Below are 14,083 nucleotides of genomic sequence, written 5' to 3'. Positions count from 1 at the left end.
ATTGGGCTAAAATCGTGTAGTCTGATCCGGGCATAAGGATATTTTCAGAAAGATGTAGAATATTGCTAAATGCTTCTGCCTAAGTATGAGTGCACATGTATGTGTGTGTGTGTGTGTGTGCAGGAAGATGTGCGACCCAAGTGTAACTGCCTTTGAGCCTGAAGCTCTGGGGAATCTGGTGGAGGGTCTGGACTTCCATCGCTTCTACTTTGAAAACTGTAAGGATCAAAGAAATTCTTCATTTTATCTGCTCAGAACTTTCAGTGTTTCGTCTAGACTAGGGCTGCAACTAATGACTATTTTTGTAGCCGACTAATCTTCCAATTATTTGTTCAATTAATCGATTAGTCTCGATTATTTTTTTCCGTGCCCTCTATTTGTGTTTTCTACTGGTAAGGACAACTAAACGTTTAGGCCCTAAACGTTTTTTTTTTTTGCAGTACATTTTGATAGTTTGACGTACCTATATTAAACTAAAAATTACAAAGTATATTATAGGAAACATTGACACAGGCTGGATGATATTTTCAGGAGATTCTAGGATAGTTGTAGGTGTTTTTTTCTTACTTTCTTACTTTTTTTCAAGGAGAAACCACCCTGAAACTCTTGATTGTCTTTAAGAAAATAAAGTTTTTTTTTTTAAATGAAGTCTGTAGTTACTATAAAATATAACTTAATTTTTAATAAAGAGGACAGAGTACAGTATCTCCCCAACACTTATCCAGCTAACGATAGTTTATCTAATGTCATTAATGTTAATGAAGAAGTGAAGCCTGTTTAAACTCACCTCAGCAGCTCACTGCAGTAATTTACCTCACTGCGGGTAATATAGAAATCAGTGTTTAAACTGTACAGAACTAGTAAAGACAGACTGTAGAGTATTTTTGTGGAGTTAAATGTGTTTGTTTGTGTTTAATGGACACAGCGCTGATATTACACTGCACGCGCGTCTCTACCTCTCTCTTTCTCTCCCTCGCGCTGCAAGTCCCTCCCACACTGAAACCTCATTGGCCAACTAAGCATTAGGAGAGGCCAATCAGGATGCTCACTCTCTCACTAGGTGTGTGTCTTCCTCTCTCGCCCCTTTTTTTTCTTCCGCGTGCGCTCTCTCGCTTTCTCTCTCTTTCTTCCCTCTCGCTCCATCACACTTTAATGACGCGTCGACAATGAAATTTTGACGATTATGCCGACTAATCGTGGCAGCCTTAGACTGGACTGAATCCAGAACATTAGAAAATATCTACAACTCCAACAATGCCCTCTTAAAATAGTGTTACTGAGTAATTCAAAGGGGATACTAAATAATTTAAAGACACTCTTTAATTCATGGCGTATTCTGATTAACTCAAAATAATTACTGAACAATTAATAGTATATTTTGGATATTATAACTCTTAAATTAATAGCTGAATGTTGACGGTGCAGTAAGAGTTAAGGTCTCAGTGAGGGTCAGGGACTTCCTTCACTCCGGGGGCTTTTCTCTGGTCGTTAAACTGCAGCTCATGTTTCTCACACTTCAGATCTGGAGCTGTAACCCAGTGGGCAGAGAGCTGTGCAGGTTCTGCTGGGGGTGGGCTGATTATAGACTGGGCTGCTGTTTACTAATAGAAAACATTTGTTTGCAGACGTCTCACCATGGTTTTACATCTCAATATCTGTAACTGACCTCCATCATACGGCCTGAAATAGAGGCATGAGAAGCAGCGAGCTGGACCCAGCTACAGCTTTAGTTACTCACTCCACTCTCCACTCTCTAGTTCATCTACACATTGGTTTTTTCATCATTTAATAATTTCTTACACTCATTGGCAAACAAAAAAAGCATGAAAATGTTGATGAGTCTATATACAGTGAATACAGATATACAGATTTCTTTAGTTTTTACTTTTTTGTCATACTGATTTTCCTGATCATCACACAAACCTTAATATCAGACAAAGATAACCTGAGTAAATATATAAAGCACTTTTTAAAATGATTTATTAAAGGAAAAAATATTATCCAAACCAATCGAGCCCTGTGTGAAAAAGTGTTTGCCCCTAAACCTAATAACTTGGTTGTGCCACTCTTGGCAGCAACAACTGCAATCAAGCTTTACCAATAACTGTCAACGAGTCTTTCTCATCTCTGTGGAGGATTTATGACTCACACATCTTTATAGAATTGTTTTAATTCAGCCACATCAGAGGGTTTCGACTAGGCCACTCCCAAAACTTAATTTGTTTTTTTAAGCCATTCTGAAGTGGCCTTGTTTGTCTGTTTTGGATCATTGTCCTGCTGCAGAACCCAAGTACACCTGAGCTTGAGTACACAAAGAGATGGCCGGATATTCTCCTTCAGGATTGTCTGGTAAACAGCAGAACTGGTTATCGGTTAGTTTTTCAGAACCTGAAGCAGCAAAGCAGCTGAAGTCAGTGACTGTCTTTTCCCATCTGGTTTTGAATTTTGTGTATAGCTATGCGTGTGTGTGTGTCTGTGTGCCCTGTAGTGTGGTCTAAGAACAGTAAGCCAGTTCACACCACCATCCTGAACCCGCACATCCACCTGATTGGAGAGGAGGCTGCCTGCATCGCCTACATCCGCATCACGCAGTACATTGACAATAACGGCATGCCCCGCACTGCACAGTCCGAGGAGTCCCGCATCTGGCATCGCCGCGACGGAAAGTGGCAGATCGTCCATTTCCATCGCTCTGGAGCGCCATCCACAATTACCAAGTAAGCTAATGAGGTAAAGGGACCTAAAACTGACTGAGAGACATTATCTGTTTAATTATCTGTTTATAGCGGGAGGTCACAGGTTCGAACTCCAGCACATGCAGCTTTGCCATCAAGCGGCCGGCGCTCAGAGGGAGCAAAATTGGCCCTGCCCCCTCTGGGTGGGTAGATGGCGCTCTCTCCACACATCACTCCTACGCTGATGTCCGCAGCACAGGGAGTCTGTGAGCTGATGTACCGGAACCGAGCCGCTGCGCTGTCCTCCGAGCTCACTGGCTGCTCGGCAATGCTGCATCAGCAGCAGCTCAAAAAGAAGCGGTGGCTGATTTCACATGTATCGGAGGAAGCATGTGCTAGTCTTTACCCTCCTGGTGTGTTGGGGCATCACTAGTGATTGGGGGAGTCCTAATGAGTGGGTGGGGTATTTGGCCGTGTAAATTGGGGAGAAATGGGAAAAATTAGAAAAAAAAAGCTATTTGTTTAACTATGTGGAGTCTAAGTGCATTATTTTCGCACTATAAGGCGCACTTAAATTCCTTTAATTCCCCAAAAATCATCAGTGCACCTTATAATCCGGTGTGCCTTATATATGAAAATAGACCAAAACGTAGATGTCATTGATGGTGCATCTTATAATCTGGTATGCCTTATAGTGTGAAAAATATGTTACATTTTCATACATGATGGATGTATCCTTAGTGAATTCATGAGTTCCCATTGTTCAGTTTCATGAAAAAAAAAAAAGAGTAGAGAGGGAGAAACAGTGTCTCATTTTTTCAGGAGCTGTTTGAACTGTATGTCTCTGTTGTGCTGTCATAAAGATGTTAATAGAAACATCTTTCTATATCTAAAGGTGAGTTTGATGCACCAGCATGTCATTTTACCCTAAAAGTTAACACACAAACTGAGGCTTATATTTCCTGCAGCCAGTAGACACGACAATGAGCTACACACTGGTCAACAGCTGAACATTCACTCTCTGAACAATCTCCTAAGTGCTCCCAACTAAACTGCCCCAGTGCCTCCTAGTGAGTATAATGGTAACAGCAGATTTAGAGATTTCAGCTGTCAGTTTGTACTGTGAGAAACATAGTGAGGAAATGGAAGACCACAGGCACAGTTCTAGTTAAGGCCTGAAGTGGCAGACCAAGAAAAATCTCAGATAATCAGAGGAGAAGAATGGTGAGAACAGTTATAATCAACCCATAGACCAACTCCAAATACCTACATCATCATCTTGCTGCAGATGGTGTCACTGTGCATCGTTCAGTTATTCAAGGAGAGGCTGTATGGGAGAGAAATGCAGAAGAAGCCTTTTCTGAGCACACGCCACAAACAGAGTCGCTTGAGGTATGCTAAAGCACATTTGGACAAGCCAGCTTCATTTTGGAATAAGATTCTGTTGGAGTGATGAAGCTAAAATTGAGTTTTTTGGATTACTCTATGCATGGGGTAAAAAGAACACAGCATTCCAAGACAAGCACTTACTTTACTTTACTGCTCCCCACGGTAAAATTTTGTGGTGGTTCCATCATGCTGTGAGGCTGTGGGTTCAGTGCAGGTACTGGGAATCTTGTTAAAGTTGAGGGTGGCGTGGATTTCAGGACCACAACAAAGAGCTGCAGTAAACTTTAGAGTTTTCCTGGCAGTAAAAACTTGAGCTGTTAGATAATTGATGACCTCTTCTAGGCATCGATGAGTTTCCTCCTAGAATGTGATTAACAGATTCATCAACAGCAAACAGGAAGCCAGAATTCAAGCCTGGAGATAAAACCTTACACACACTGACTTCAAGCTGATAAATGGATCAAAGAGTTGCGTGGAAAGTCAGCCTTAGGCAGATAATGAGCCGGCGCAACCTGATCATGGCAACAGAGAATCTAAGGTCCAATATATAACCATTATTTTTGAGTGGCACCTTTGGGGTTGTACTTCTCCCCCATAAAAATGGAACGAGCTTTAGGGACCTGACACATCATCAAAATAAATAAATAATCACATCTTCATTAGCAGGCAAATAGTGGTGGACAAATGTAGACACTTTATCCCTCTATCCCAACAAGAATCAGAACACCCTTCTCATTTTTCTCTCTCTGTCTCTCTCACAGTTGAGCTGCCCTGTTGGTGGAGTTTGCAGTGAGAAGTATCCTGGTGGTCCATGCTGCTCAGCGGTTCAACTGCCCACCTGCACACCTTCCTACATGCCCGAGGACCCACGAGACCCTGCTTCATATTCTTACTTGAACTCCATCCAGGCTTGTGTTTTCCACTGTCATCGCACAGCCAATGTCGGCCTTCACTGCGCACACACACACACACACACACTCACACACACATGCACACTCAAACACACACTCACCTCCAGCATGTCTGTAGATACGCCACGCTGAGGGTCATCCCGCCGTTTCTCTTCTGCAGTTTTGCTTGGAATGAAACTTTTTCGAGGAAAACTGGTGAAAAGCTGAGTGTCGTTTTTATCGGACTGATGGCGTACGACGCGTGATGGGAACCATACCGAGAAAGCTTCTACGGCTTTTATAAAATGAGCTTGATGTTTATTATTATTATTATTATTATGATAATTATTTATTTATTTTTTGTTTTGTTCTGGTTGGCAGTGTGTTGTTTTTGAGCCACGCTGTAAAATAATCCGAGCACAGAGTAAAGTAACGTATGGAAGTGCATGACTAACGCTTACGTGTTCAGTTAGTATAGATCAAACGGGGAAAAAGTGGTGGTGTACGTTTTAATAATGGTATTATTATTATTATTATTTACCTGTACAGTAATTAATATACTCCATGTTTCAGCTTATAAATACTCTTCATATTACCTTTAAAAGCGAAGTATAATTTTGTCTGTTTTGATGAGTTCATTAATGTGCATGGTGTTTTTACACACCGTTTTATTGGAACAAAAAACATCACTTATTATAAACTCCAACAGCAGCCAGGAACCCGGGGTGTGTTCAGTTTAACGTGCAATAAACACACCAAACCACTAATGAACAGCAACGCAACCACAACATCAAAGAAACTCTTCAGGGTTAAAACAGTGTTTTCGGGTAATTTTAAGCAACATGAGTTTTGTAAAAAAACAAAATAAAAAGAAACAACTAAGTGAGTAATAACTTAAAGGATAGGAAAAGGATAAACCAAAGCTTCAAGATGAATAAATGCATAACACGCAGCGTAACTTCCTGAAATAATTCGACCAATCGCAGTCGAAGCTGGTGACACTCTTGGTTTAGCGAGCTGGATTATGCTGGCAGTAGATCACGGACGTTTACAGGTGTTAAATAAGGGCTACAGTGCAGCTCCACACTTTCAGCTCAATATTAATCAGTAGTTTTAGTGTTACAGTGTTTTATTATTCTGTATTATGATGATGATCGTCTCGCCGTATGTGCTTTAACTCGTCGGAATGCAGCGCTGACGCTTTTCTGTGGAAGTTCTGTGTAGAAAGCATGAAAACAGAAAAACAAACAGTATACTTTCAGAAAAAGACGTACAAACAGCCAGAATTCAGATATATAAAGCTGTCCACACAGCTAGAACTAAACCCAGGGATGGATTTCTATTCCTGGATCTGAATTTTCCACCTCTGGTGTAAACAGTAAACCCTCAGCATGCCTTTACCTGCCTGTTCTGAGTGACCGTCAGCAGTGTGTGAAGTGAAGATCGCAGAATACAGAGTAACTCTAGAACCAAACCTGGACAATCTACACATAAGCCTGCTCATACCAATTAAATAAAATAAATAATGATCAGAACAGCATCATTTTACAGATAATAGGACTATTAGAATTGGTTTAGCTCTGCTGTTTAGCCAAGTTAGCATTAGCATAATGTTGCCCAATAGAGTAAGCTGATGGTCCAGCTCACCTACACTCCAGATTTCACATTTGAATTATTTTAATTCATCATTATTCAGTATCCACTATTAATTATTTTATCAAATACTAAGCACTGCCACTAACAGTCTGCAATACACTATGACTCTGAATCCACTCTAAATTATTAAGAAGTTCCTTTTTTACGATCGACTATTATTCCATATACACTATGACTTCCAGTACATTACAAGAGAAATAGCTAGTGTTTTAGTTGTTTTGTAGCTTGTAGTTTTGCTGATTGGTCTGTAGTTTGTTTATATTTGGTGTATGTCTGATTCTGGTTGGAGTGATATTTAAACAGTGAGCTTTTATAGTTAAACTGTTTAGTTTAATTCATAGTGGATGTGGCTATTCTATGTTGCAGACAGAAATAGAAAAAAGTTTAAAGGATCTATAAGCAAAATGTAAACAGCACAGACTGCCTGAACTTTAACACCCACACATCTACAGCTGTTACTGCCACTGTTGGTATACTACTTAACTTAAATAATTAAATAATTAATTACACAGTATTTTGTAGTGTACTGAATTACATTTACATGTAGGGTCCATTCTTTATTAGCAAACTAATTAAATGAAATTAAATTAAATCAAAAGACATCATAAACACAGTAACAGTGAATATTTCCTGTAACTATCAGCACTGAGAGCGGTGATGCTGATGCAGTTCTGCTGGTATAGAGTTAGTCTGTATCCTGGTGTTCCTCCCCTGAAACAGTTTGGACACTCTTATACAGGAGTCTGATTCCTATGGTTCTCTGTGGTTCTGCTTCACCATGAGAACCCTGAGACAACCAAACATCATCTCTCTGTCTTTCAGATGATCTAACACACAGTCAGCTGGGCAGGTCCAGACTTTAGACCCGTTCTGAACAGGTTCTGTGCTGATTCTGTATTTTTGGTCTAGCCGCTCCCTCATAGAATCTCAGTTGTTCTGACTTTTTCTGTGTTTCTCGCCATCCCTCAGTCAGGATCATCAGATATGTTCTAGAGTTCTAGATATGTCTTAGTTCTAGATATCCATCCTGCACTCACTGCTGTTCATCTGTGTGGAATCACTGCATATTAATTATAATTTGTAACAGTTATAACAGGATTAGTAAGATCAAACAGGATCAATCCGAAGAAGCTCTGCAGCTGCAGACTTTTTGGGAATTTAAAATGGATTATACCATTAGATTTTTGTAACAGGAAATCTAATTACAAAACTAGGAAATGGGGGGAAATGGATGAAAATAAATTTGAACCCAATTTTCCCAGTTTTCTAATGTAGCTTCAAATGATCAGAAATGTGAACTGATAAACGTTACACTGATCTGTTATTGACCAATTAATGTCATGATGCATAGTTACATATCTGGAGAGATTACAGTGTAGAGACAATAAAGCGATTCTCCACATTATTATTCCTTCTTTTGAGTGTTTAAAGTTAAAAATCGTGTAACCTCGGGCCCCAGGACAGCGTTCAGATGTTAAAATGTAAGACGTTGAAGCATCATTGTGATATTAATGGTGATTCATGTTCCAAAATTCAATCATGAATAAGCTTTAGTACTAGTAGAGCCATTAATACATAATACACTGACAATATAATATACTGATAATACACAGTCCTTATCTGTGCATTTTAAATGTGTGATGCTTCAAATTTAATTGAACACATGTTTGTAATATGGTGATCGTGGATGTTCCTTGTTTTAGAATTTAATTTAATTTTAGTAGAATTCAGTGCTTCTGCACAGATGAGCTGTGGTGTCATACTGTAGTGCTCAGTGAGTCTCAGGAGGAAGTGATGTCATTCTGTAGTCTGTGATCAGTATAAAGGCAGTATTGATTATTTCTGTTTGGATCCATTCCAGCTTCCACCTAAATTCAACTAGTGGCTAATGCTAATGCTAACTAAACCATTCGATGCTTCCTGTTGTCAGTATAATTATCTGTATAATTCAGATCAGATAAGCGGTGATGTGAGTTTGAGTCGCTGTATTATTATACTGTTTATAAATAAGATAATGTTGTTTCACAGTTTGCTTATTATTCATCTTATTGTCTTATTGTTATTATTATATACAAACTGCTCAAAACACCACATTTTTTTTTCAGAATTTGGGATTTTTTTTATTTTAAACAACTATGAATAACTGTTGTTTTATGAAACTCTATAAATGACAAAAATATGTATTAATATAAATTAGACATATTAAAATAATGTCTATGCTTACCATGCTTACAGTGGTAAGCCTGGGCATTAATAAAAAAGCTCCTCACTCTGCTAAATCTACCTCATTATTATTATTATTAGTTTTATTATTATTATTTTTTTTTATTATTAAACTTTTAACTCTATCACAGAATTATTAAAACTATGATTTACCTTATTATAACACCTCTACCCTACCCCCTAGCACCTACCCCTACCCTTTTACTCAAATCAACAAATATATATGTCTTTTAAGATTTTTAATTTCCTGTTTAAAGTAAACAGTTCAAATATAAATATTACACAGTAAAAACCTAGTACAATATAAAATTATATAATAATAATAATATAATTCATTCAGAATAATGATTCTTTATCGTTAGGGAAATGCATTATTACATTAAAAAAAGCAAAAATGAATGATTAATTCATTAAATGGCAAGAGTTCTCAGTGAACTTTAATAATCCCATTTTATCTTTAATATATTGCTGCCTGTTTAACACTAAAGCACACTTTTTATATCTGCTTTTTTATTAATTTATGTCTAATCTCACTGTTGCTGTTTCTGGCTTTCTCATAAATAGACTGGTTTCAAACTATTATTATACTTTTATTTATTTTTTTGTGTCACAGTAATTGATTTATAATATAACATGTTTAATCATTAATACGAGTGATTACTAAAGGTGGATGTTATATTTGTGGACTCTATTAACTTCCATATTTCATAACAGTATTTAAATCAAAACATACAAGTATAATCTCACCTGGACAAATGTCATGGTTTTCCATAAAGAGAGAAAAATACTAAATAATAAAGTTTAGCTGCTACAGAGTGACAGAGCTGAGCTGAAATATTAACTAATATAATATGATTTTTATTTTTTACAGTTGACACGTTTTGAATAATTATTTAACATATGTATTTTTGCAACATATAGGATGTAAGGTAGTGATTTTTTTTTATTTTTTGTCTTTATATTGAAAGGCTATTCCATGAGTGCAGAATTAAAAAAATAAAGCATAAATCGAATTTTAAATGATTTAACAAACTATCAAAAATTGTATTAATTCATGCAGTAGTTGGTTATTTTAGATGCAGTAAAGCAAATGAACTGAAATGAATAATGTATAAGAAGATGTAGTGTAAATTTTCTTTTGTTCAAAATATTCATATTAAAGTTTAGAAATTTTACAAACTAATTTTAAACTAGATTATTGGTTGCATATTACATATTTTAAGGTACAGAATTAATTAAGAATTCTAATAATCAGTTTTGTAACATTTTAAACCTGTATTTTCTTAAAAGAAACATATGCTATTTAATTAATATCTTATTTGTGTATAAAATAGTATAATAAGCATTCTCTTTACCCAGATAATATTTATTAAGTTTAATAAAAAAATAAATTGAGTACTAAACAAATAAATTTACTATTTAACACTGAATATAAAGCCAAAATAAGATAATTTAAAAAAATAATAAAATTAAGCTAGATTAATGATAAAATGTTGCTTGGTTGCACAAGGGAAACACATATTTATAATGAATTTTTACAGAAATTCCATGACCTTCCACAGCCCAGGTGACGAGCTGGACTTGGAATGACCCTTATGAAGTATGTTTTGTGTTGTTGCTGAAGTTAAGCTCTACACTGCCGTTTTCTTCAGGACAGTTCGGATATCTGATGCATGAATATCAGCAGAACTTTATCTTCTCTAGTGGCTTCATGGACCAGAACACCTGCCTGTGTACTGATCTGCTTTACTCTAAAACCTTCACATCGATGTTGCATGAATCTGATCACAGACAAAATCAAGCACAACCGGTAAACGATGCTGCAGGGACAAAAAAAACCCCACAAAAACAAACAAACAAAAAAAACCTAGAGCTCTGTGGACTAATGCTTCCATTACTCTTCCAGAAAAGCAGTGCGATGATGCTTTAAAAACGTCCAATCAGAAGAATAACAGGGATACTAACTCTTGTCTAGTGAGTAAAAACAGTGGTGGAGAATGCGGGATTTCCAGGTCCAGAAAGTTACAAATCCATCCCAGGAATTTATTCTGACTTTCTGGATGGATCTTCTGCTGCAGTAGTTACTAAATCCTGTGATGGAGTTTTACTTTCCTGACCTGGACTCCCCAAATCTGCCTAAAACATTAGCTTAACCGCAGGCTAATCTGCAATAATGTGAGTAGAGAGGTTGTGTTTCTTGTGTTCAGTCTGCAGACCCTCATTACTGTTCATATTTTATAAGAGTTTTTGCCTTAGTTCTAGTCGTAAAACAGATTCTGACTGCATGACCGTGTGACTCGCTATGATAATCACTGCTTTTATCTGCTTTTATTTGAAAATGCTTTGGAAAAATGATGACATTTTTGATTGTTTGTGTTGTGAGTGTGAACGAGGCTGATTGTTAGTTGGGTAACAGGTGCTGTTTTATATGATGTGTTGATGTTTACTTGTTTAGTAAATTTTAAAATTGTTCCCACAAATGATGTAATTAATGTCATCTTTGCACACAGTTACACTACTGTCCAAGAGTTTTTCCGAATCACTTTTGTTGCTTTACTGTTCGTCATTCTATTAATGGGTTGTTTTAATGATTATTTTATTGAATATTTTAATTGTGTGTTCTTATGATATTTCATTTTTAAATAATTGCCATGTTTGAAATATGATGGATTCTGAATGTACATTTTGTTAGAACTTCATACTTGATATTAATTTTATTAGAACTCTGTATCTTTTTAGAATATTTAGTAATAGAATATTAATATTATATGGTATTGTATCAGAATGACCAGAATATAATATATACAGGGGTTGGACAATGAAACTGAAACACCAGCCTGGTGGCCAATCTTCATTAACTGCACATTGCACCAGTAAGAGCAGAGTGTGAGAGTAAGAACACAGTTTTGCTCAAAATATTGCAATGCACACAACATTATGGGTGATATACCAGAGTTCAAAAGAGGACAAATGTTTGGTGCACATCTTGCTGGCGCATCTGTGACCAAGACAGCAAGTCTTTGTGATGTATCAAGAGCCACGGTATCCAGGGTAATGTCAGCATACCACCCACCAAGAAGGACGAACCACATCCAATAGGATTAACTGTGGATGCAAGAGGAAGCTGTCTGAAAGGGATGTTTGGGTGCTAACCCGGATTGTATCCAAAACACATAAAACCACGGCTGCCCAAATCACACAGAATTCAATGTGAACCTCAACTCTCCTGTTTCCACCAGAACTGTCCGTCCGGACAATAAATTATTGTGGTCTAAAACCAGGTGATTCAGTTGCATTGTCCAACCCCTGTGTGTATTAAATATATATAAAATATTACATTACACTGCAAAAGTTAATTCAACACTTAATGAGTTAATGTTACACAGTGGTGGTTAATGTAACCTAAAAAGAGTTAAATCACTGTAACACTTTTGGAGCCAGTGTAACACTGGGAGTAAATTTAACAGTGCAAGGAATAATGCATCACAGTATGAGATAATGTAACACTGGGAGTTAATGTAAAACTGTAAGCGTTAATGTACCACAGTATGAGATAATATAACACTGAAAGTTCATGTGACACTGTGAGGGTTAAGGTAACACCCTCACAGTAATTAAAATAACACTGCAGGAGTTAATATATCACTGCAGAGGCTAATATAACTCTTGAGGAAGCAAAAAGCAATAGAAAGATATAGATAGATAAATAGACTTTACTGAATGTTTGATTTGATTGGTCTGGTGTTAAGTGGGTGTGGTTATGGTCCCTTAGATTTGTAGATTACAGCCCTGGAGGGGTTATACCGAGAGTTAGGCCTAACTGTAAAGCTGCTCAACTAACTTTTATACATTTCTATCACACATTTTATTTCTTACAATCACATAGCAACTTGTTAAAACCAGATGTCATGTGTTATAAGTAAAACACTGGGATCTCCAGAACAATTACAGCCTCTACTGACAGTAACACCCTGCTGACCCCCACAGCCCTGAGTCCGGGGGTCTCTGCTGTTGGTGTGAAATGTTAAGTACCTCGCCGACACTGAAGCACTGTTGATGTTTTTCTGAATCTTACAGACTGAAGAGGGGTGTGTTTATTCACTAGAGGTGGTAAATCCAGGTCCATGAAAAGTAAACCCACCCCAGGACTTTGTTTCGACTGTCTGTTGAAACAAACTCCAAGGGTGTTTTTTATTTTCCTGGGCCCGCATTCTCCACCACTGTAGTTCAGTAGTTAATTGGTTGTGGTGCGGGTTTCAGCTGCTGCTCTGATACTGAAGCTCTGCTCGTCTTGCCGTGGGTGAGAGCAGTGTATCATATATTTATCTTTTGTTGGGGGTATTTATTAGCGTAATCGCGTGACGCTTTAGTCGGGCATGCTGCACGTTTTGTACCGAAGTGTGTGTGATTTATTCTCGAGTGCGCTTGTGAATAAAAGCGTAAACATGTTTTTTTCTTCTACTGCCGAACTTCTGATAAACACAGTAAACAGTGTTTGATCCTGCTGGTGTTTGTTTATTTATATGATATCATACTACACAACGTGACATCACAGTGACCGCATACACAATGTGTTCAAAAGTTTGTGGACAATCCTACTAATGTATGTTTCAATCGGCTACTTTAATTACATTGTACCCATTTCTCACAAAGTGCATTTCGTCGCTGTTCAATAAAAACAAGTATCTCCATTTTTTGTAGATTTTTAGTTTGCTACACAGTTTGAGCACACAAACTGTCTCTCACACTGTGTCAAAATTCCTTGATGAGTAGACCAATGGAATTTTTCCAAAATTAGCTGAAATGAATTTGTTCTCAAGACACTTGTTTCTCATTGGACAGCGACGATATGCACATCACAGCTTGTCCATTCCCTGTAGAAGAGTACTGCCAATAGAATATGACTCTTCTCTGGAGCAGATAAACAAACATGAACCTACCTGCAACATAGAGCTTAAATTCTCTGCCCGAACCCGACCTGAAGCCTGACCCGAACTCGGGTCGGGTCGGGCAAAGATTTTCCACCTCATTTCTCGGGCCGGGTCGGGTTGGGCTACAGAAAATAGTCTGAGATGAAGCATCTGTTTTCTAATTGTATTTTTATTTTATATAAAGCTTAGGCGTGATAATCACAATTTAGCTAAGTAACCAATTATTATCGTTAACGAAAACAAATGAAATAATGAAAGCTGAAAGTGAAAAAACATTTTTGTTAACTGAAACTAATAAAAACGGTAATTAAAAGGAAAA

General features: G+C 37.3%; 1 protein-coding gene across 4 annotated transcripts in view; it reads left to right on the top strand.

The window, feature by feature from the left end:
* The window catches only part of camk2a (calcium/calmodulin-dependent protein kinase II alpha), a 110,824-nt gene extending 97,487 nt beyond the window's left edge, over positions 1-13,337 (top strand). For 2 of the 4 annotated variants that reach the window (XM_022676350.2, XM_022676352.2), the window contains 3 exons: positions 124-218; positions 2,489-2,730; positions 4,826-13,337. In XM_022676350.2, coding sequence (XP_022532071.1) covers positions 124-218; positions 2,489-2,721 — 328 coding nt within the window. In that variant the 3' untranslated portion in view covers positions 2,722-2,730; positions 4,826-13,337. The remainder of the gene's footprint in view (positions 1-123; positions 219-2,488; positions 2,731-4,825) is intronic. The other 2 variants (XM_022676349.2, XM_022676351.2) reach the window with 1 other exon arrangement.
* Positions 13,338-14,083: the final 746 nt, after the last annotated feature.

Source organism: Astyanax mexicanus, chromosome 17 (genome assembly GCF_023375975.1).
Source record: "Astyanax mexicanus isolate ESR-SI-001 chromosome 17, AstMex3_surface, whole genome shotgun sequence".
In the NCBI taxonomy this organism is placed as follows: Eukaryota; Metazoa; Chordata; class Actinopteri; order Characiformes; family Acestrorhamphidae; genus Astyanax; species Astyanax mexicanus.
This window is presented reverse-complemented; position numbering and strand designations above follow the sequence as displayed.